This window comes from Herpailurus yagouaroundi, unplaced genomic scaffold (assembly GCF_014898765.1).
Source record: "Herpailurus yagouaroundi ecotype Mexico unplaced genomic scaffold, PumYag 215, whole genome shotgun sequence".
NCBI classification, from domain to species: Eukaryota; Metazoa; Chordata; class Mammalia; order Carnivora; family Felidae; genus Herpailurus; species Herpailurus yagouaroundi.
Window position 1 is genome coordinate 9,016,382 of NW_024412446.1, and position 23,428 is coordinate 9,039,809.

General features: G+C 42.7%; 1 protein-coding gene across 1 annotated transcript in view; it reads left to right on the forward strand.

Annotated features, from left to right (window-relative positions):
• The window catches only part of VPS53 (VPS53 subunit of GARP complex), a 135,172-nt gene that overhangs the window by 46,508 nt on the left and 65,236 nt on the right, over positions 1–23,428 (forward strand). The window contains exons 8-11 of the mRNA XM_040455461.1: positions 7,731–7,809; positions 10,628–10,771; positions 11,203–11,345; positions 13,990–14,131. Coding sequence (XP_040311395.1) covers positions 7,731–7,809; positions 10,628–10,771; positions 11,203–11,345; positions 13,990–14,131 — 508 coding nt within the window. The remainder of the gene's footprint in view (positions 1–7,730; positions 7,810–10,627; positions 10,772–11,202; positions 11,346–13,989; positions 14,132–23,428) is intronic.

Genomic DNA, 23,428 nt, shown 5'->3' on the forward strand with positions numbered 1-23,428 from the left:
TTTTAAAAAATTGTGTTAATATACCCATAACATAAAATTTTAATCATTTTTAAGTATACACTTCAGTGGCATTAAGTATATTCACAATATTATATAACCATCACCACTTCTATTTCTAAAACTTTTTCATTACCCCAAACAGAAACTCTTACCCATTAAATAGTAACTCCCATTACCTCCTCTCCCCCACCTCTGGTAACTTCTGTTCTACTTTCTGTTTCTGTGATTTGCCTCGTCTAGGTACCTCATATAAATGGAATCATATAATATTTGTTCTTTTGTGCCTGGCTTATTTTACTGAGTACAGTGTTTCATGGTTCATCCATGTTGTAGAATGTGTCAGAATTTCATTTCTTTTTAAGGCTGAATATTTCATTGTAAATATATATTATACATTTTGTTTATCCATTCATCTGTTGATGGACACACAGGTTGCTTCTACCCATTGGCTGTTGCATGATAGACTAGGCAAATCTACTCTCTGGCGTTTCTTACTGCCTATCAAAAATCTGGTCAATCTGATTCTTACTCCTTTATAAGATCATCTGTTTTTGTTTGATTTTTATTTTGCTCTGGAAGCATTTGAGATTGGGGGTGTGTGTGTCAGGAATTTTACTAGGATATAGGTCTCTTGTCCTTCATGTTACTCTGTACTTACTGTATCTTCAATATAAAGACTCGAGTTTCAAAAATAGAACTGCCCTACGACCCAGTCATTGCACTACTGGATATTTATCCAAAGGATACAAAAATGCTGATTCGAAAGGGGCACATGCACCCCAGTGTTTATAGCAGCGCTATCGATAACAGCCAAATTATGGGAAGAAGTCCAAATGTCCATCAGCTGACAAATGGATAAAGAAGATGCGGTATATATATACAATGGAGTATTACTCAGTGATCAAAAAGAACGAAATCTTGCCATTTGCAATAACGTGGATGGAACTAGAGTGTATTATGTTAAGTGAAATTAGTCAGAGAAAGACATACATGATTGCATTCATATGTGGAATTTAAGAAACAAATCAGATGAACATGGGGAAGGGAAGGAAAAATAAGATAAAAACAGAGGGAGGCAAACCATAAGAGACTTAAATACAGAGAACAAATAGGGTTGCTGGAGGAGTGTTGTGTAGGGGGATGAGCTAAATGGGGGATGGGCATTAAGGAGGACACTTGTTGGGATGAGCACTGGGCATTATACGTAAGTGATGAGTCACTAAATTCCACTCCTGAAATCGTTATTACACTATGTGTTAACTAACTTGGATTTAAATAAAATTTAAAAATTTTTTAAATAAATAAAGACTCATAAGTTTCTTAAGTTGGGAGAAATCATTTTCTTCTATTTCTTTGAGTAGTTTCTATGCATTGTTCCCTATTCTCTCTCTTAGTGGAAAGAATTCCTATTGCACGAATATTGGAACTTCTAGATCTGCTGCCATATTTCTTAATTTTTCTTTCCTACTTTGCATCTCTTTTTTCCCCCTTTTAAAAAGGCTGAATTCCTCAACTGAGCCTTACTGTTTTAATGTATTCCTCAGTCGTGCCCATTCTGCTGTCTGGCCCAGCTGTTGAGTTTCTATTTCAGCAGTCCCACTTTAATCTTTAGGATCTCTACTTGATTCTCTTTTCATGGGCACAATATCCTCTTAGATCTCTCAGGGTGTATAGAGTCTGTGTATTTTGAAGCTCTGAGTTGCCTATTCTGTTTCTTTGTCCTCTGATAGAAGGTCTTCGGTTTGCTGATCATGGGACTCTCTTTCTTGGTATTAGCGTTCCTCTGGTGTTGGGTGATTTCTAGCCGAAAGCTCACTTTTGGCTTTCAGATTCCGTCGTTCTGATCAGGGATGCTCTTTTCCTGCCACCCACCGGTGATGGAGAGGGGGCCGTGCTGCTCAGCTAAGTGCCGCAGGTAGCTCTTCTGAGGTGAGGTGGGGCTGGAACTGCCAGGTGGAGAGGCCAGCGGCTGATCTTCTGGGCTTGGGGCTCCCTGCCCTGCCTGGGTGTTGTCAGCCCTCTGGCCGCTGCTGGGGTTCTCAGACGCATACCCACTCCCGACCTGGCCGCACAAGGCGGGGACGCAGACCCGGACACTGGCTCGGTGACTCCTCCTACAGGAGCCCGACATACCCCGCTGGCATTCACTTCCTGCTCTTGGTCTCCACTACCCTCATGTCTTTCATGTTTGAAAAGCAGTTTTAAGCAGTGATTTCCTTCTTCAGTCCTGTGCTCCCAGGCAGTCCAAAGAGTTTCTAGTGTGCCACTCCTTTTCTTGCCTGGTTCTGGATTTTTATTAAAATCTTGTCATTATGTCTAAGGATTTGGGGCAGAAGGGGAGATTGCAGCAGGTACTCAGTGTGCCGTCTTCTAGTGGCAATGCCACAGAACCGTTAGGGAATGGAAGAACCAAACTTGGCAGAATACTAGGGAAATCACCACCCTTTCCCCCATCCTTCCTAACTCCTTCATACTTAGAACTGGCCGGTCGCCATATCACCCTGGGGTCACAAAGTAGCCAAGGGAGCAGACAAACCGGTCCTTAGGAGCTGCCAGAAAGAAGGAAGCTTGGATGGAGAAGGCAGACTTGTGCTCAGGGGATGGAAGAGGAGAAGGGAAGGCACTATCCCCTCCCTTTACCCTCGTGACAGTCCAGAGTTGATCTTTTTCCCAATTCACTTTATTCTGTCCTTCATTTACCTAAAGGATATATACTATGGACTTTCTATATCCTAGGCCCCATGCTGGGGTACTGAAGGCACAAAATAAGAAATACATATGCTCTGCCCTCAACGAGTTCACCATTGTTGTGAGGAAAAGAGAGACATTAGTAGAAAATTTTAGTGTAGCGTGCATATAACAAAACTGGTAGATACTGTACAAGGAATAGCAGGACCTCAGAAGAGGATGAAAGATTCCGCCTTTGGGGGCTGAGGGCAGTAGTGACAGAAGAGTTCAGTTTGCATCTGGTCTTGAGGAATAGGTAGGATCTTACCACCAAGACAAGAAGAGAGGAGGAACAATAGGGGAGAGAGAGAGAGAGAGAGAGAGAACATCATGGTGCTTTGGGAGACAATGGAGTGTGAAAGGCTACGTAGGTAGGTAGGGTCAGATTTTATATGCCATGCTAAAGAGCCCTTTATTTTGTGGACAGTGAAAAATCTTAAGCGGGGAGAGGCATGATCTCATTTGTGTTTTGTAAAAGTCTGATGGATTATAGGCACAAAGGACTGGAGATTTAGACTATGTTCTAGCCTAGAAAAGATAAGAACCTTACCAAGACAGTGGCCATGAGGTCAAGGAGATGTGTGGAGGGATTGGTTACCAGTTGGTTGTGTTGGATAAGCATTGTTTGTTCTTGTTGCTTTAATTCTTTTAGGGAGAGCTAGAGTGAGTACAGGCAGCGGGGAGAGAGAGAGAGAGAGAGAGAGAGAGAGAGAGAGAGAGAGTGTCCTAAGCAGGCTCCACACTCAGTATAGAGCCCGACACAGGGCTTGATCCCAAACCGTGGAATCACGACCTGAGCCAAAATCAAGAGTCAGATGCCCACCCAAGGTGCCCCTTGGGTGGGCATTGTCGATGGCAGAAATACGGCAGAACTGAATTCTATTCCTAATTGTCTGTAGGGACAAACAAGACCTACAAGAGGATGCACTCTTTTAGGACTCTTCTTTTTAACGTTTTTCAAAGAGGTGGTTTTATACATTTGAAGGAACTTTGTGATCACTGTTGTAAGACATTCTCTTCAAAAAGAGAAAATCTAACATTCTAGTAGTATATTTCAGGGCTTCTGCCATTCATTATCACGTAGGATTGCTGCAAACACAGGAGGATTTATTTTTCTTTTAGTTCATTTTGCAGCTTCCGTTTGCAAAACTTTTGTGTTGGTGATACAGAATATGTGCTATTAAGTAACACCAAAAACAACACAGGAGGAGAAATCTCTTGTTTTCAGTGCTTGACTACAATTGTTTTTCAAGAGGTACTAAAAGTTTGAGGAAAGTCCAGATTTCTTATTTTTAGCATCATTTCTGGTGAATTCTCCTCCCTTATGTTTACATAAGTGATGGTGGAACCATCTGGAAATGATAGAAGTAGCTGTTTGTGGGGAAGGGGGAAAGCAGCAGAGTTACACCCTATGTGTTGCTGTAGTTTCTCCAGTTTAATAGCTTGCTGTCTGTAAATCGCAGAAGTCGCATGAAAGGTTGTGACCTTTGCCTGTATGTTTGAAATATGAAGTTCATGGACCTTGATTTGAATATACCTGTTTCTTCCAGCCACCCTTCTAGAAAATGCTTAAATATTAATGTAGCATTGAAGGAAAGATTTTTTTTTAATATCATCTTTATATTTCAAGCTTCCTGGTTCAAGAATATCCACGAAAGCAACTGTTTCTAGTAATCAGTCGATACTTCCTGAGAAAGAGTAGAAGATTCTTGCATTCTCCTGAAACCTGTAAAACCCTTGAGCTAAAAAAAATATTGTAGAGGACTATAACTTACTTTTTATATGAGAGAGATACTTGGCAGGTTGGGGAGAGGGGGTGTCGCATGGTGTAGCAATGAGAGAAATTGGAAAATGGAAAGGTCTGACTGTGTGACTTTGACAAGTTCTTTCTGAAAGAACTTCAGTTTCAAAAGTACAAGGGCTGTGCTTGACGATCTCAAATTGTCCCACTGAATCACTCTGATTCTGGGGTGGGATTCTTTACAGAGCCTGTCTGTTTGCAAATAGAGCATCTGACTAACTTAATTAACCGTTCTGTCCAGTGCAGACTTTGGGAGGTCAACTTATTGTGAAGTGCCCAGGGTGTTTTCTTTGGGACAGCCGTTGACAAGGTAATGGAAGCGTCAGGGTTACTTTATCCACAGATGTCTAAATAATTTTTATAATTTACTGTATCCTTCTGCTACCACCCAGTGTGCAAAGGTCACCTTTGAGCAACCCTTCATCAGATGGTGTGGAGGGTACTAGAAGTCATTTGGTTGACCTTCCTTTCTGATCAGCACGGCGACTCCTTTGTTGCCTAAGTGATCAACTCCGAGTTGTCACCACCGTAGCAGACTGAGCCTACTTGGATACCAGGAGGAATTTTTTTTTTTTAATTTTTTTTTTTTCAACGTTTATTTATTTTTGGGACAGAGAGAGACAGAGCATGAACGGGGGAGGGGCAGAGAGAGAGGGAGACACAGAATCGGAAACAGGCTCCAGACTCTGAGCCATCAGCCCAGAGCCCGACGCGGGGCTCGAACTCACGGACCGCGAGATCGTGACCTGGCTGAAGTCGGATGCTTAACCGACTGCGCCACCCAGGCGCCCCTCAGGAGGAATTTTTATTTACCCTATTCTCTGTTAGTTGTAGGTAAATTTCTGTTCTCTGTTAGTTGTAGGTAAATTTCCTAGCCGTTTTTATGAAAATCATGGTAGTTCAACTCTTTTCTGCCAACAGAGTCTCAGCCAGTCTCTCTTTTTACGGAACTTACTTTCATCATTAGAAGAGGAACGAGTTAGGCCCAGGATATGTTCTCTTAGGGTTGACTGCTTTCTAGGATCCTGTTTAGACAACTGAGCATAAAGACTATATTACATCTCACCCTGAAAATGCATGGAATCGTGGTTTGGGATTATAGATACCATCACTAGTATCAGTAAGGGAGATGGTTGCTCTTTCATCTGAGTCACTGCTGGACGCTTCGGGAACTGTGCTTGGAAACATTTATGCTCCGAAGCCTATTCTTGTGCTCCAGCATTAATTCCACATCCAACTTGCAGCCCCCTGTGAAGGTGCCTGCCGAGCCCACTGGCGCTGGAAAGGTGGGCGCTGGGCAGCAGTCAGTCCTGGAGAGGACAGCAGAAGGCATCCGGTACAGGCCTGCATCCCACCCTCTTACTTCACAACTCCCTAGTTGTGGCCCGTGCTGGGGACATGACTTATTTACATGTGGCTCACTGGTGGCACAGCTAGGTCTGCGCTCCTAAGACGTGACTTTGAAACTGGATTGGAGAAAATGGCTCGGGGGTCTACAAATCACACCATGCTTCTTCCCCTCTCTTCTGCACTCTGGGAGTACCAGGCCTTATCATAGGCTCCGTTGGTCTTTTCAGGCACCCCGGCAAGAATGTGGAGTTTGGGGATGATGGGGTGGGAGGGGTGAAAGAGGCAGAGCTAGGACCTTTGTGTCACTGAGATGCTCAGGAGCCCTGAGAATATGACATGAGTGTCCCTGACTTGGGGTGGAGCTTCCCCTCCAGGGATTGTCCCTGTGGGTCAGGAGGGAACCGGGGCTGTCTGTGTGCTGCCAAAAGGCAAGCAGGAACAGCGGGGCCTGAGGCTCTGGAAGCTGCCTCTGTCTTGTGACCTGGCACCAGGGGAGGCTGTCTGCCTGGCCCGTTATGTGGAGTCACAAGACTTTGAGGTACAGTTTTACAAAAGCAGGTTCTCTTCTCTCCTGTCAGACCTCATACTCAAGGCACGTTTCCCATTGTCCGTTGGGCAACTCTGGACGGCGGGCCCTGATTGTGATTTGGGGGCCGTCCCAGTAATAATAGCCTTATCTCTGTCACTGAGCAACTAAAGAGGCTGCAAACCCACTTACAGGAATGGTTTTAAAAATCTTGAAGATAGTGGAAAAGCCCTGGAAAGAATGTGGAATAAAGCATACTTACTCTGCCACAGAAAAAAAACAGATTGTTTGGGGTCCTGCCTGTCCCCTCATTTAAAAAAAAAAAAAATTCTCAGTAGGCTGCCAGCCACAGCTGAATAGCCAAAGAAATTGTGGTTTTGAGCTGTTCACTATTTCTAGAAACTTTACAAAGTTAATTCCAAAGCAACAGGGTGGAGACCAAAAAAGGAAGAACACTATTTTATGGTGCTTTTAGCAAAGGTGAAATATTTGCCTCGGGCTCAGGGCAGTCCAGCTCTGGGGGAATGGCTGGTGCGAGGCATCCAACTCCTGGCGGCTGGGACAGGATGTGATCGTTGCAGGAGGTGCTGACACGCCATTCCTTTCTCCTCCTGGCCGCTTCTCCGTCCTCCTCTCATTGAAGCCGACAAGTATTTCTTGAGCTCCCGGTATACGTGCAGACCACCAGGTTAAGTCCTGACCGCATCCCTCTTTCGAACTCGTTTTTGTTGTCCATCAGTCTTGTGAGTGAACTTCATCTTCCTTCAGTTGGCCTTCACTCCCAAGTGGTAGCTCATTTTATCTTTCGGATCTTTTTCCTTTTTCCTTTAGAAAACATTCTTTTCGTTTTTTTTTTATTAAAACTTAGGATACTGGTGTTGGTTTCAGGGTTGAAAAAAACATTTCTGAGGCAACATGGAGCCCTCCTGCATTCTGTACCACAAGGAGCACGAGAGAAATTGTAGCGGTAATCCAACATGAATTTCTATTGGATTGGGCATTATAACAGAGCATTTTCCCACAGCATAACTACCCCCTGATGACACTTTATAAAGATTAACATATACTACCCCACACCAGGTCGGGGGTGGCCTCGAAGAACTTTGGGATATAGAAAATCCATCACGAGAATAAATCCAATGACTGGGTCCTGGTCATAAACCTGCCACTAACTAGTATGTGACCTCTCTTATTTAGCCATACCTCCCCACTTCCCTGACGATCTCTAAAGACTTCTACAGTTCTGACCCTTATCGATCTTTGCATAATTAGTTATGGATCTATGATAATTACACCAGGCAATGACATGTTCTCTTTTCCCTCCAGAGTGAAAGCCGCCCAGACTGAGTTAGGACAGCAAATCCTGGCCGATTTTGAAGAAGCATTTCCTTCCCAGGGCACCAAGGTATTGTTTTGCATTTTCCCTCTAGTCAGACATCATCACCATTCTTGCCTGATTCACACTCGCTACGGTTACTCTTCCTTTACCATTCCAAAAGTGTTGGCTGGCTGCCACGAGTCTGTTTGCTAAAGGTTCAGGGCAGTGAGACCGTCTCTGATTTTCACTATCCCAAAGCAATGTTGATCTTCATCTGTGTTCTTCCAGCATCAAAAAGTGAGGATTTATTTTGGTTTAATTTAATGTGTGTCAAACCCAATATCTCGTCTGCCCAGTAAATTCCTTTTTTCTCATGGCTGTGTTAAAAAAAAAAAAAATCTTCAAGCCGCAGTGTTTTTTAGGATCGTTACATAACTTGCTGGTTTCAGTTTGGTGAAAAGACGGCTGGGAGGAGCATCCGCAGGCTTATGTAACTCTGAGGGACACAGTTAGGAGATTCACTTTTAATGATCAGAATCCTGTTCTTTCAGATTAATCCCTTTAGCTCTCGCTGGTGGCATGGCTGTTTGTGTTGTGTCTGCGGAGCCCGCAGTATTTCGCTCGTGAGCTATGGTTACACTTCTCCCATAACAAGCCTTGCCTCACTTGGCTGTCATTGTGCTTGGGTAACTGCTTTTAGCTCTATCTTTCAGACTGTAGCAGATGTAATCTTAATGCTTTGCATGTGTTGGGGAGAGAAGAACCTTCAGAAGCTTGTTTTCTCTATTATTTGAGCTATTTCGGGAGAAGGAATTATTCAACACAAATGAACCAAAGCACACACAGGCAAGCAGCATTCCTCACTGCACTTGGTGGGTGGAGATGGGGATATATGTTCATTTACGGAGCCAAGGAATGTTTCCTGGACCCGCTCTATAATTCAATAACTGGAAATATCTTAATCATTTTTCTTTGTGCTCCATAAAAGAAACTTAGGAAGTAGGTGGGAGTAGCTGCCCCAGCTTTGTAGATGACTTCCTATAGGAAACCTGCTCTTGATTTTAATGTCTGCAAATATTATGGCTGCCTTCTAGTAATCAGATATTTTATTTGTAGAACATGTTCCTTTCAGGACTTTGTTTTCTTTCTTCACTCGATAGAACGGTAGGATGTGGATGTTGGAAAGCAATCCTGTAAAAAGGGATTGTAAGATATTCACAACTTATAAGCACCGGACTCTTCTTAGTGTCCCAAGTCTGTTTTGCTATATGCTCTGCTATCTAGCCCAGTTTCCAGAAGTTTCAGAAAGATGAATGAAGACCAGCTTTATTATTTAGAAGAAACTATCATGACCTACTTTATGTCTTTTTCTCAACCCCACATGAAGTTCAAATGATTTTCTTTAACAACTTGCTTCCTTTTTCTGCAGCTGGGTAACTTAGTTTTTCTAAGTTTTCTTTTTTCCTTTTCAATGGCTGTTGACTTTTCTTAAAGGCCTTGTGTTGCTATTTCTACTTCACAAATAGAAATTGAGATTTTTTTTTTAACTAAGTTTGTTTATTTTGAGAGAGAGAGAGAAAATGCAAGTGGGGGAGGGGCAGAGAGACAGAGGGTACAGAGGGAGAGAGAATGCAGGCAGGGAAGGGGCAGAGAGAGAATCCAAGCAGGCTCTGCCCTGTCAGCACAGAGCCTGACGCGGGGCTCGAACCCATGAACCATGAGATCAAGACGTGAGCCGAAATCAAGTCAGATGTTTAATGGACTGAGCCACCCAGGCGCCCCAACACTTACAAAACTCTTGAACTTCAGTTGAGATAGATACACTGGACAGAGTTTACCCAAAAAAAATCATGAAGATTTGGAAGAACGTCAGCCATCGCCTAATTGAAGTCGATTTTTTTCATTCATTTTTCAGATGAGTTTCAGTAACTGTGCCAAAGCTACACAGCTGTTTAGCCAAGCCAAGAGTAGATTCCAAGTGTTCTTTTTGCTATAGTTCACCCAGCCAACCATGTTCACTCAGTGAGCTACTATAAAGAAAAGTTCAGCATGTCAAATTGCTTTCAGTAAGAACAAAGGCCTTCCCACCATGGTGTATGAGTGTGGCTCCTCGATAGCCCTTCTCTTGCTTTTCAGATCAAAAGGCCCAAACCATAATATTTACCTTTGGTTACCTGTCTGAGTAGTTGACTGTCAGCAAAACAAGTCTGGTGGTTTGGAACCTGGTTTTAGATTTTAAATGCTACTGCACTGTTTGGCACAAATAAAGCACCTGGGAACAGGAATCTGAGGTTGGAATCAAGGGGATGTGGCACACGTCGAGTGAGACTGGTGTCATTCTGAATTTTAAAGCTTTTCAGCAAGGTGCGGCACCTGGGTGGCTCAGTCAGTTAAGCGTCCAACTCCAGCTCAGGCATGATCTCTCAGTCCGTGGGGTCGAGCCCCGTATCAGACTCTGTGCTGACAGCTCAGAGCCTGGATGAAGCCTGCTTCGGATTCTGTGTCTCCCTCTCTCTCTGCCCCTCTCCCACTTGTGTTCTCTCTCTCTCTCTTTCTCTCAAAAAACATTTAAAAAAAAAATGTAAAGCTCTTCAGCAAGGTGATTTCAGTTTTTGCATTCAGAAAGCAGAATTTCCTGTGACCATTGCTGACCCTGTTTCCAAAATGTCTCCTTGCTGATTCACAGAGTAGCTTTTATATGGGCTACTACAGACTAGCTTAACAATTCTTTCATCGAGTAACAAGTAACTAAAATATCCATCCACTTCGCAGAAGACTTAAGTGTCAGGGGAGTGGAAGTAATAATAACTTCAAGAGAGGAATAAGAAGTAGCAGCTGTCAGAGGCCATGAGATTTAAAGGTTGTTTCTGGCCCTTGAACTGGTGTGCGTTGTTTGTTTTACCAGAGGCCAGGAGGACCCAGCAACGTCCTACGAGATGCGTGTCTGGTTGCTAATATTTTGGACCCTAGAATCAAACAGGAAATCATCAAAAAGTTTATTAAACAGCATCTGTCAGAATATCTAGTACTTTTTCAAGAAAACCAAGATGTAAGTATTACCCAAGTGAAATCAGATGTTACATTTGAATTTTATTGAAAATTAAATGCTCTGCTGATTTAGATGTTGTTAGTATTACTGCCTTAAAACGTTGATGGTTGAACTGTGAGGGGCTGACTGGACAGACGTCTCTGACTCTTTGGAGAAATTAATGGGAGCTACAGATCCTCTCACCAGAAAAATGCACCCATGTATAAAACTGTACATGCAGTTTCAGGAAATCTACAGACACCTGAAGTCTGATCGTAGACCAAGTTAAGTACCTCTGGATCAAGTGAAAAAGAAGCCTAGATTCTTTAAAACTGTGAGAAATAAAGAGACTGGTTTTGTTTTTCTTGGTTCTGTGTTTCTGCTTGTTTCCTTAAACTGTCAACACTGCTTCTAAGCACGGGGTGGCTTTTGTTCCCTCCCTTCCTAATAAGGTTGCCTGGCTGGACAAAATCGACAGACGCTATGCCTGGATAAAACGCCAGCTCGTGGACTATGAGGAGAAATATGGCCGTATGTTTCCACGTGAGTGGTACATGACCGAGAGGATTGCAGTAGAATTTTGCCACGTCACAAGGTAGATTCTGTTTTTAGGCTGGTTTTACTGTTAATTGAAATCAATTGAAATTGGTCGATTGAAATCAATCCCCTGGTCTCTAGGGGCTCCGTGTTGCCTCGTGCATCGGGCGCCACTTCCACCTTTTGTTGTTGTCGTTTGAAAGTCACCATTTTTTTTTAAACATTTATTGATTTTTGAGAGATGGAGAGAGACAGAGCACCAGTGGGGGAGGGGCAGAGAGAGAATGAGACCGAGAATCCGAAGCAGGCTCCGGGCTCTGAGCTGTCAGCACAGAGCCCGATGCGGGGCTCGAACTCACAAACCATGAGATCATGACCTGAGCCAACGTCGGACGCTTTAACCGCCTGAGCCACCCACGCGCCACTGAAAGCTACCATTTTAATGAGAACTTTTCCTGTGCTGAACTCTCTGCCTTTAGGAGACCCTCTTCCTGTTGAAAGTCAGATTTTATATACCCAAAACCAACCCCTAAACTCCAGCTGTGGCTGTATTTCAACTTCTTCAACTTCAGAGTTCCAATCCGAGAGGAGAGAGAATGTATGTTTTTTTTTTTTTTTTTTCCTAGAAAAAAAAGTGAAGAGGAGTACATGAGAGCCCTGGGCTAGTAGCCTGTAGCCAAAGCATTCGTTTTTCCCCTCACGAGTAATTTATGTATAACACAGCAGCTGCATCTGCTCCCGTCTTTGCTCTAGCGCTTTCCTTTGGCCTAACCCTTGCCTCGAACACTCTGCCTTTTCTAGTTAACCTGCTTAAGGCTCATCAACCAGATTTCCCTGTGTTACTCATCACCCCACATTTTCTCCTGTGTCTCCATCACATATATCAGCATACAATGTATATATCCGTCATCATTTTGCTTTTCTGACTTGCTACATAGGTAGCTCTGTAGGGTCAGGGCTAGTGTCTACCTCATTGACATAGTAGACACTCAGGAAATATTTGTTGAACAAATTTCCTGCCCTTAATAGTGTTTTTATAGTTTTTGGATAGTTCATAGTATCAGCATCTGAATGTTCTAAGCATTCTAAAGACCCTCTCTCATTCATCCTGTCTGCAGTTTCTATGAATGTCACCCAGGGCCAGATAGCTCATTTATATTGATGAATTAAAACCCAAGAAAGTTAGATCTGTGTGTCCATGAGAAAGCTAAAACTGTAGTCAAAATTTTTTATTCTGTATTTGCAGCTATACCACAACAGTGTTACCACCCGGTAACTGGGTTTTATTAATTATCTATGCCCTTCTCGCAGTGCACAATTACATTAATTCCAGGCTAATTTAAAAAAAAAAAAAAAAAGTCTCATGTCTAAGCATAACTCAACCTTTAGAATAATTCATGGTAGGCATCTTTCTTAAAATCATAGAGTACAATTAAGTTGTATGCTTAATTAAGTTGTGTTTAAACAGTGGGGGGATTTCTTAAGGGATTTTGCCTGTTGATTTCAGTTTTTTTAATAGACTTTATTTTTTTAGAGTAATTTTAGGATCACAGCAAAATTGAGAGGAAGATATGGAGGTTTCTGATATGCTCCTGCCCCTGCATAGCCCCCTGCTACCCGTATCCCCCACCAAAATGTGCATTTGTTAGAATGGATGGACCTGCATTGACACATCCTCACCACCCAGAGCCCACAGTTTACCTTAGGGTTCCCTCCAGGTGTTGTACGTTCTATGTGGCTGCTGTTTTCAGAAGCACATTTGCAGCCATAGGTTTAGATAACCTTTCAATGTTGATTTAAGGACACTTGTGGTTGTCACTTTCTACGTCCTGGTTAGCCAAGAAAGCGAATTCCTTGAGAAATTGGTGACTGATTCTCTGCAGCATCCAGTTCAGTGACTTTTGCACACTAACTCTGAAAAGTAAAGCCTGCAGGAAACTGGGAGTGAGCTAACGCCACAAATCCGTTGTAGCAGCTAATGCCGGTGCTGCTGCTGCTGCTGCTGCTGCCAGGCTTTCATTGTTGGAATTTTGGCCACCGTCCTACAGACACATAATTCTCAAGTAATCTCAGAGGCTCTTTGTTTCATCTTGCCATTTATTTGTATGGGAAGATGATCATAGCCCAGTACTTACTAAGAGCTCTCAGGTCACTGCTCCCTTGCGGCTCCCATCCTGAAACCGCACTAGAGTGGTACAGAAGCTTCGCAGGTGGGAACCACCGAAGCGTGGACACGTCACTATTCACACGGGGGTTCTGGTCTCTCACATGTGTTTCCAGGGTTCCTGCTCTCTCGTTGGAGAGATGGTTATTGAGCTGTTTGGAAGAGGGAGCTTTGTGATTCAGTAATTGACAGCTTGTGCCATTGTGTAAAATGCATGCGTTTTTATAAAATACTGAGTAAGTGCTTTGTGGATATTATTAACAAATTATGGAAAGATAGAAAAATCAGAGTAACCGTATAACCAAATCGATCTCCTTAAATCCTTGATTTATTTTTTGACTAGTGGATAATTTCACCTTAAAATTCTTATTTAGAATATGTATTTCTGCTCCCCAAGCATTAAACTTAGTTCGTGACAGACCTCAGGATTTGAAATGACCACATGCTTTCTGTTTTTTTAATATAAGCTACAGCCATTTACTTTACCCTATCTTGAATGATCAGTTCTTCTGACAGCGTTTATCTCTTTGTTTTGAAGGACAGAACTCGCCAAGATTATGCGTACCAGAGCCAAGGAAATTGAAGTGAAATTGCTTCTTTTTGCTATTCAGAGAACAACTAACTTTGAGGGGTTTCTTGCAAAACGCTTCTCCGGGTGCACCCTGACAGATGGAGCTCTGGTAGGACCTTCCTGAGGGAGGCTGGGACATGAAGTCAGGGTGTGCGTGCTTGGGCTTCATGTTAGTCTTTAATCCGGTGGTTCCAGCCGGTGGCTCGAGTGCTCAATCCCCCAGTCCAGATATTTCGCTCAACTCGTGTGAGTGGTGACACAGAGTACTCTGTGGGTTTACTGTTTCCTATTGTGCGATACTTCACGTCTTTAGAATGTTCTGTCATCATTTTACGATGTTTTGCTCCATTTTACAGACTAGTAATTTTGTGAGTCATAGAGGCCTCACTTATTCACTCACAAATACCGTATTACTCTATCAACTGTTGAGTTTTATTACAATTAGGGTATGTTTTTACTTTAGAGTTCGTTTTCTTTTTTTCTTTTTTAAATGTTTATTTACTTTTGAGAGAGAAAGAGACAGAGTGTGAGCAGGGAGGGGCAAAGAGAGAGAGGGAGACACAGAATCTGAAGCAGGCTCCAGGCTCCGAGCTGGCACAGAGCCCCGTGCGAGGCCTGAACTCATGAACTGCAAGACCGTGACCTGAGCTAAAGTCAGATGCTTAACCGACTGAGCCACCCAGGCACCCGTAGACTTTGTTTTCTTAATGTCTCTGGTGAGCAAACCAGGTCAGTGTGTCCCTGTAAACCTCAAAGCCAAGCGTACAAACCCACATGTCAGGGAACTACTAAATGATAAAAACACAAAAGTATGCATGCAGGCCTGAGGCCCGTGCACCTCCATGAGGAAGGCGGAATGTAGTGTTGTTAGTTAACATCGCTTAGTGCCTGTGTAACCAGACACCAGCTCCAAAGCGTCTCTCTAAAAACTGTTTTTGGAAACCCAGCCTCCTTGCCAACACATCAGTGTGCTTTCTTCAGATTTCCTATCCATGAGGAAACCAAATTTTTATGTTTTATGTAATTTCTGTTCTCATCGTCACATACACGCACACACACACACAGACTTTGAGCTTCTTGCATTCAGGAACCATGGTTGATTCATTTCTGTTCCCTGTCATGCAAAAAATACACAGACCTTGTGCAGGCAGGCAGGAGTGAGGAGGGAAGGACAAAAGGAGGGAGGGAGGAAGAAATCAAAGTTGAAAACTGGTAACAACAGAGAACTGATGTGACTTGGTAGGAAAACCCTTGGACCAGCGAGTCAAGAGATACTTGTGATCCAGTCCAGACTCTGCTAGAATTCAGTGAACTGCCTTCTCTGTTAAACGAAAAGCAGAAACTATCCTTCAGTAGCATTGTGCTAGGGGAAACAAGACATCAAACCCAGAAGCCACAAAGAAAAGTACTAAAAGATTTCACGACATAAAAAGAATGGAAGAGACCATTAACTTAACTAATGGATAAACAAGAAAGTAGGAAATAAAAATACAGTTTAAGCTATAAGACAAATGATTAATATCCAACATAAAAGAATTCTTCAAAATCAGTAAGAAAATGGCAAGTAACCAATTAGAAAAATGAGTACAGAGCCTAGCAAGAAATTCACTGAAGAAATAGTTGGCCAGTAAACTTGAAAAAAAATAGAAGAGGATACAAATGTTCTTACATCAGGTTCGCAGAAATGTTACAAGACTAACAATACAGTGGCCAGTATGCAAATACGTGCAGCCTTTCTGGAGACCAGGTCGTCATTATGTAATCAAAACTTTAAATGCGCATGCCCTGTGTGGCAACAGCTTAACATCTAGATAGGAGGTCTATAAAAAAATCTGTACATGTATCAGAAGATGTACCAAGAAAGAGGTGAACTGCAGCCTTAAAAGGGGGAAAAAAAGTGGAGGTTTCTATGTTTCTATGTTTATCATTGAAAAATGATAAAATATAATATAGCCATAATGTGGAACAGCGGTAGAATGGGGTCTCGATCTAGATGTGCTGTCATAGAAAAGAAACCCCTCACATACATTGTCAAGTGGAAAATGTAAGCTGTAGCCCAGTACATATGGTGTAATTCCTCTTGATGTAAAAAACAAAAAGCATGCTTATGTATGTAAACGTGTAAGAAAAAGGTCTAGAAGTGACAACAGTGGCTGTCTCTGGGGAAGGAAGTTGGAGACGGTGGAGAGGTCCCAACATGGGACTTGAACTTACAACCCCAAGATCAAGAGTCGCACGCTCTACCAACTGAGCGAGCCAGGTGCCCCTGCAACACTCAATTTTAAGGCAAGACCATAAGGCCCTACCTACTTGGGGAAATAAAATACAAGGAACCACAGGGCACTCTTTCCATACTTAAAAAATAAAACTACATGTGTATACTCCTCTGCTTGTTACTTCATGTTCAAAATTGATTTCTTTTTAGTAGTGATGAAAAAAATAAGCCACGAAACAAATGAAAATGCCCTTAAATAAACTGCAGGTCACAAAAGGAAATAATAGGTAATAGAAATGTGACTGAAAGAAGAATGCATTTCTCTCCTGAGACCTCTTTGGTTGACCTCAGCAGCTCCTGATATTCTCTCTGCTCTCCCCAAGCCGTTTCTGGCCTAGTTTCAGACGGACACTCATCTGGCTCTGGGTTTAGCCCCACAGAGGTCTGCTTGCGCACAGGAGGCTTAAGCATTGAACACAGACCCCATCCGAGAGTGTCCCACTGTGCACCCATGGCTTCCAGCCAGGCAGGGTCAGGGGAGCCAAAGGACGGGTTTGTCCAGCTGACTACAGGAAATAGAACCCCGTGGAGGCTGCTTGAATGACACCAGTGCCACACAAACACCTGTTTGGCGCCATTCTTCTCCTTCTCTGACTGGGCCCTACTTCCTGCTGGTTTTGCTTTTACATTTAGGAGGCTCTGGGATTACAGGGAAACAGATGGCCCCGTTGTATCTGATGACCAGGAGAGCCTGTAAACTTGGAGCTGTCCCAGGTCGTGTCACCTCTCATTCATGCTAGGAAATGCCCCACAGGTCCAAAGAGGCAGAGTAATGCGGGGGCCAGGAAGGCCCCCTTTGGATAAGGTGAGCCTAACAAACAAACAAACAGGATAACCCTGTAGAGACCATGAAAAACCGGGAGGGGCTGTGTGAAGACCACACTTTTTTTATAGAAAGTAGGTACAGGAATGCCACAGTGGCAGTTGCCCCACTGTAAGCACCTTCTTTCTGTAGGGGAGGAGAGGGCTTGGGGGTGCTTGTCTCTCGGGGCAACATGGCCTCTCTCCGCTGTCTAGGCTCCTGGGCTGCAGCCTTCTGTCTCCCTGTCTTCTGGCAGGTGCTGGGCTCTGTGGGGTTGGTCATGGTCACATGGGAATGCTCGAACCTTTTTTTTTTTTTTAAACCAGTTTCTTCCCTTTTTTGTCTTCTATTTTGAAAACTTTCTGGCATAATTGGTTTATAAATTTCTCCAATTGTTCAGTTGTTGCTTCTTCTCCTGTCAAGTTTGCAAAGAGTTTCAGGTTACAAATCCTGGGCCAGAAAGTCCTGCTGAGCTATAAGCTCTTTATTCATCCCTCTCAATGGGGTCGGCAGTTTTCTCCACAGACTTCTCCAAACCATTCAACTCCTTTGGATCAGACTCATACCCCGGACCATTCTTTGTTTCAGTTATCATGACCCAGCAACCATTCTGCATTCCAAGTCCTGACAGCGGCTGCTCCATAACCTTTAAGGATTTCCGCTTAAAGATTAGTTAGTGGAAAGGCAACAACTCCTGTGGCCTCCTCAACAAGGCAGGCCAGGTCTTAGAGAATCAGTTCATTGCAGCCCTGCCTTGGGAATATGTAAACGTGCTTCTCACTGTAGGTGATGTTCACCCTGAAGTGAGCCTGAGGTGCCATCACCTTGCTGTGGCCCAAGTGGGGCCTTCACCTGTAGCCCGTAGGTCTCAATGGCAGGGCCACTGGTAGATTAGTCATGGCCGCTGACCATGCTCCCAACAGACAGTGTTGGGAAGGGGTGGCCTGGGCTAGGCTGGGCTGGGGGGTCCAAGTGGCCTGACTCCCCAGTCTAGCTGCTGGGCACCCCACCTGAAGACTTGCTGCTCCCCGTCTCCTTACACCCTCCCTGAGCTGTCTTGCTTTTTGGAAAATTTTTGTGGTTACCATTACTTCAGGGCATCAGAATAAACTACAAAGTAAACCCAGGTATATCTTGATACCCTGTAACATATACCAAATTTCATAGAAAGTCAGTGAATTCCTTGCAAAGTTATGGGACAGATAAGTCAGCCAAGGAATCAGTTGACCAAAGACCCTCCCAGGCCCACCCACCCCTCTCACTGATATTCAGACCCTGTTAAGCCCCTTGCTGACTGATTAACAATTAGGGTGAGCTATAGTGGCGATGAACTCACCTGGAAGGACCTATCACAGTCCAGTGCCTCTAACTGACCAGTGTGATAGGTCATCTTTGGCTCTTTTTTAACAGATGCCACTTTGACATCTGTTAGAGATGTCCACTGAAAGAACTTTAAGGACAGGGCTCGTCTGGTTTTAGGTACTAACCCTAACACAGTTATGGCGTCCTCTGCTGTAATTTCCTGGAGGAGGTGAGCTACCATTGCTTTTTGCTAATTGCCTAAGCTCCTGGCCCTTAAGAGGGATTCAAAATACTCTGTAAATTAAAATGCCTTGAAATTAAAAGCAAATGTCTGGATGTGACTTAACTGTACCTACATTCTCCAAAATCTATAAAGAACTTAATCAAACTCAGCACCCAAAAAACAATCCAGTGAAGAAATGGGTAAAAGACATGAACAGACAAGAAGACATCCAGATGGCTAACAGATGCATGGAAAGATGCCCAACATCACTCATCATCAGGGAAATACAAGTCAGAACCATAATGCGATACCACCTCACACCTGTCAGAATTGCTAAAATTAACAATTCAGGAAACAACAGATGTTGGCGAGGATGCAGAGAAAGGGGAACACTTGTGCACTGCTGGTGGGAATGCAAACTGGTGCAGCCATTCTGGAAAACAGTATGCAGGTTCCTCAAAAAATTTAAAATAGAACTACCCAGCAATAGCACTACCAAGTATTTATCCAAGGGATACAAAAATGCTGATTCAAAGGGGCACATGCACCCCAATGTGTATAGAAGTGCTATCAACAATAGCCAAATTATGAGAAGAGCCCAAATGTCCATTGACTGATGAATGGATAAAGATGATGTGGTGTGTATATACAACGGAATATTACTTGGCAGTCAGAGAGAATGAAATCTTGCCATTTGCAACAACGTGGATGGAACTAGGATGTATCATGCTAAGTGAAATAAGTCAGAGAAAGACAAATACTGTGTATGATTGCATTCATATATGGAATTTAAGCAACAAAAGAGATGAACATAGGAAAAGGGAAGAAAAAATAAGATAAAAACAGAGAGGGAGGCAAACCATAAGCGACTGTTAAATACAGAGAACGAATAGGGTTGCTGGAGCGGGTGTTGTGTAGGGGGATGGGCTAAATGGGTGATGGGCATTAAGGAGGACACTTGTTGGGATGAGCAGTGGGTGTTATATATAAATGATGAATCACTAAATTCTCCTGAAACCATTATTACACTATATGTTAATTAACTGGGATTAAAAAAAAAAAAGCGATATCAACATGCATTATTAGTGACTCAACGATTAGATTCAAGGTAAACACTGTATTTAGCCTCTACAAAAGCAAAGTTGACTGGGTTAAGTTTTTATAACTGCCTTGCTGTAGTATTTTTAATAAAATTAAAATTTTTAATAAAATTAAAAAATTCCCGGGGCGCCTGGGTGGCTCCGTCGGTTGAGCAGCGGACTTCGGCTCAGGTCACGATCTCGCAGTCCGCGAGTTCGAGCCCCGCATCGGGCTCTGTGCTGACAGCTCAGAGCCTGGAGCCTGTTTCAGATTCTGTGTCTCCCTCTCTCTGACCCTCCCCCGTTCATGCTCTGTCTCTCTCTGTCTCAAAAATGAATAAACGTTAAAAAAAAAAATTTTTTTTTTTAAATTAAAAAATTCCCCATTGCATAAGTTGCCTTTCTAAATAGAATCATCCTTTGCCTCTAGGGGTCATTTCAATATACATTTATACTAGCCCAGTTTTTTAAAGTACATTATAAATATACAAGCTATAGATGCGATTTTTAATCACACGGTTTAAACATAACGAGAGCCCACACAAAGCAGCTTGCCCTATACCTCAGTCTTCCAGCAACTTAACAGCTGTGTCAGGGAGACTGCACAAGTGGAGGAGGGCAGGGTCTTAGTGGTTCTGCCACAGTACAAGGACTTGGGTCCTGAGCACGGAAGGAGCTCTCCTTTGATGTTTCAAAATGTTTTATAAATGCTTTATTTGAATAGCATCCTAAGAGGATATTATCTTCTGCTTGTTTGTTTCTGATAAGAAAGCAATACACGGTCAAGATAGAAAATGTAGAAATTATATGGGGCGCCTGGGTGGCGCAGTCGGTTGAGCGTCCGACTTCAGCCAGGTCACGATCTCGCGGTCCGTGAGTTCGAGCCCCGCGTCAGGCTCTGGGCTGATGGCTCGGAGCCTGGAGCCTGTTTCCGATTCTGTGTCTCCCTCTCTCTCTGCCCCTCCCCCATTCATGCTCTGTCTCTCTCTGTCCCAAAAATAAATAAAAAACGTTGAAAAAAAATTTAAAAGAAAATGTAGAAATTACAGCAAGAATGGAGAAGAAAAAAAAACCGTCATTTATTTTCCCATCAGTCAGAGGTGAAGATTTGGGGTTCATTTTACACAGTTGAAATTGCACTTTTAAAATATATTTTTAGGGGCACCTCAGTGCCTCAGTTGGTTGAGTGTCCGACTTCGGCTCAGTCATGATCTCGCGGTCTGTGAGTTTGAGCCCCGCATCGGGCTCTGTGCTGACCGCTCAGAGCCTGGAGCCTGCTTTGGATTCTGTGTCTCCCTCTCTCTCTGCCCCTCCCCTGCTTACGCTCTCTCTCTCTCTCTCTCTCTCTCAAAAATCAGTGAAGATTAAAACAAATTTTAAATATATTTTTAAATTAAAATGTAATTCATATAACAAAATTTCACATAATACACTTAAAGTATACGGTTCAGTTGTTTTTAGTATATTCATAAGGTTATGCTAGCATTCCACCTATCCAATTCTAAGACGTTTCCATTGTCCCCAAAAGAACCCCGCCCCACTCCCACTGTAGCAGCCACTTCCAATTTCCTCCTTCCCCCCAACCCCGGCCCCAGGCAAGCACTAATCTATTTTCTGTCTTTATGGGTTTGCCTATTCTGGATATTTCATATAAATGGAATCTTGTAATATGTGGCCTTCTGTGCCTGACTTTCTTCACTCAGCATAGCGTTTTTAAGAGGTTCATCCATTGGGTAACACGTATCAGTATTTCAATCCTTCTTTTTTTTTTTTTAATGATTTAAAAAAATTTTTAACATTTATTTATTTTTGAGAGAGACAGAATATGAGCGGGCAGGGGCAGAGCGAGAGTGGGACACAGAATCTGAAGCAGGCTCCAGGCTCTGAGCTGTCAGCACAGTTATATGTTTATTTTGAGAGAGAGAGCAAGAGCAGGGGAGGGACAGAGAGAGAGAATCCCAAGCAGGCTCCACACTCGGCACAGAGCCTAACTCAGGGCTGTATCCCAGGAACCCCGACATCATGATCTGAGCCGAGATCAAGAATTGGCTGCTTAACCAACTGAGCCACCCAGGCTCCCTTCAGTCCTTTTCATGGCTGAATCATATTCCATTGCTTGGGTAGATGCTTTAAGCCATGTATCAGTTTAATAGACATTTGAGTTGTTTCCACTTTTTGGCTGTTACAATGCTGTGAACATTAATGGACCAGTTTTTGTGTAAATATGTTTTCAGTGTTCTTGGTAGTGTACCCAAGAGTGGAATCACTGGGTTACATGGTAACTCTGTGTCTAACTTTTTGAGGAACCATCATTGTTTTCCACGGCAGCTATGCCATTTTACATTCTCACCACATGTGCAGGGAGGTTTTGATTTTTCCACGTTTTTGCCAGTAGTTACTACTTTCTGGGTTTTTTTGTTTTTGTTTTTGTTTTTTAATTACTACAGCCATCCTCATGGATAGAAAGTAGTATCTCATTGTGGTTTTGATGTGCATTTTCCTAGTGACTGATAACACTGAACATCTTTTCCATGTGTTTATTGGACTTCTTTTGAGAAATGTCTATTCAAGTCCTTTGCCCATTTTTTACTTGGGTTGTTTGTAGTTTTATTAAGTTGTGAGAGGGTTTTCTAAAACAATATTTTCTAGATATAGTCTATCATAGATCAGCTGCATGGTTTGTAAATATTTTCTCCTATTCTGTGGGTTGTCTTTTCACTTTTTTGATAGTGTCCTTTGATATACAAAAGTTTTCCATTTTGATGAGATCCCACTTTTCTAGGTTTTTTTTTTTCTTTTGTTCTTTGAGTTTTGGTGTCATCCTCAAGGTCACAAACATTTACCTATGCTTCATCCTAAGAGTTTTATGGTCTTTGTTCTTATATTTAGATCTTTGATCCATATTGTTTGTTTTTATATGTGATGTATAAATACAATTTTTAATGTTTATTTATTTTGAGAGAGAGAGAGTGCGTGAGCGTATGTGAGTGGGATAGGGGCACACACAGAGAGAAAGAATCCCAAGCAGCTGTGCTGACAGCACAGAGCCTGATGTGGAGCTTAATCGCACAAACCATGAGATTGTGACCTGAGCAGAAATCAAGAGTTGGACATCTAACCACCTGAGCCACCTAGGCACCCCATGATGTATAAATACAATTTTAAAGCTTACTTTCCTTTGTTATATCATAGCTCAAGTGGTTTCTCGATCAGTATATAATATTTCATTATATAGATAGTCCAGAATTTCCTTAACTATCCTTTTCTTGTTGGACCCTTAAGTACTGTCATTTTTTCACTATTATAAATAAGGTCATGGTGAACACAGTTTTGTTCACATTGGAGATTATTTTCTTATGATACAAGTTGAATGAATTACAGGGCCAAAAAGTAAGTATTTTCATATTTAAGATAGCCTCTGTTTTTTTTTTTTTTAATTTTTTAGTGTTTATTTACTTACTTTTGAGAGAGAGCACAAGTGGGGGAGGGACACAGAGAGAGACGGAGACACAGAATCTCAAGCAAGGATAGCCCTGTTTTAAACTGCTTTCTGTATTCTTGTCTCTTATAAATGCACCTGCCTAGTCTTCCAGCACTGAATCTTGATGTTAGTGACAGTTTGTTAAAATTCAGAAGAAATAGTTACTCTGCTTTTCGTGAAATTCATGGTGCTCATGTATTGATGCCTGATGTAAAGGGGTAACTGCCAGATTAAAAAAAGGCAA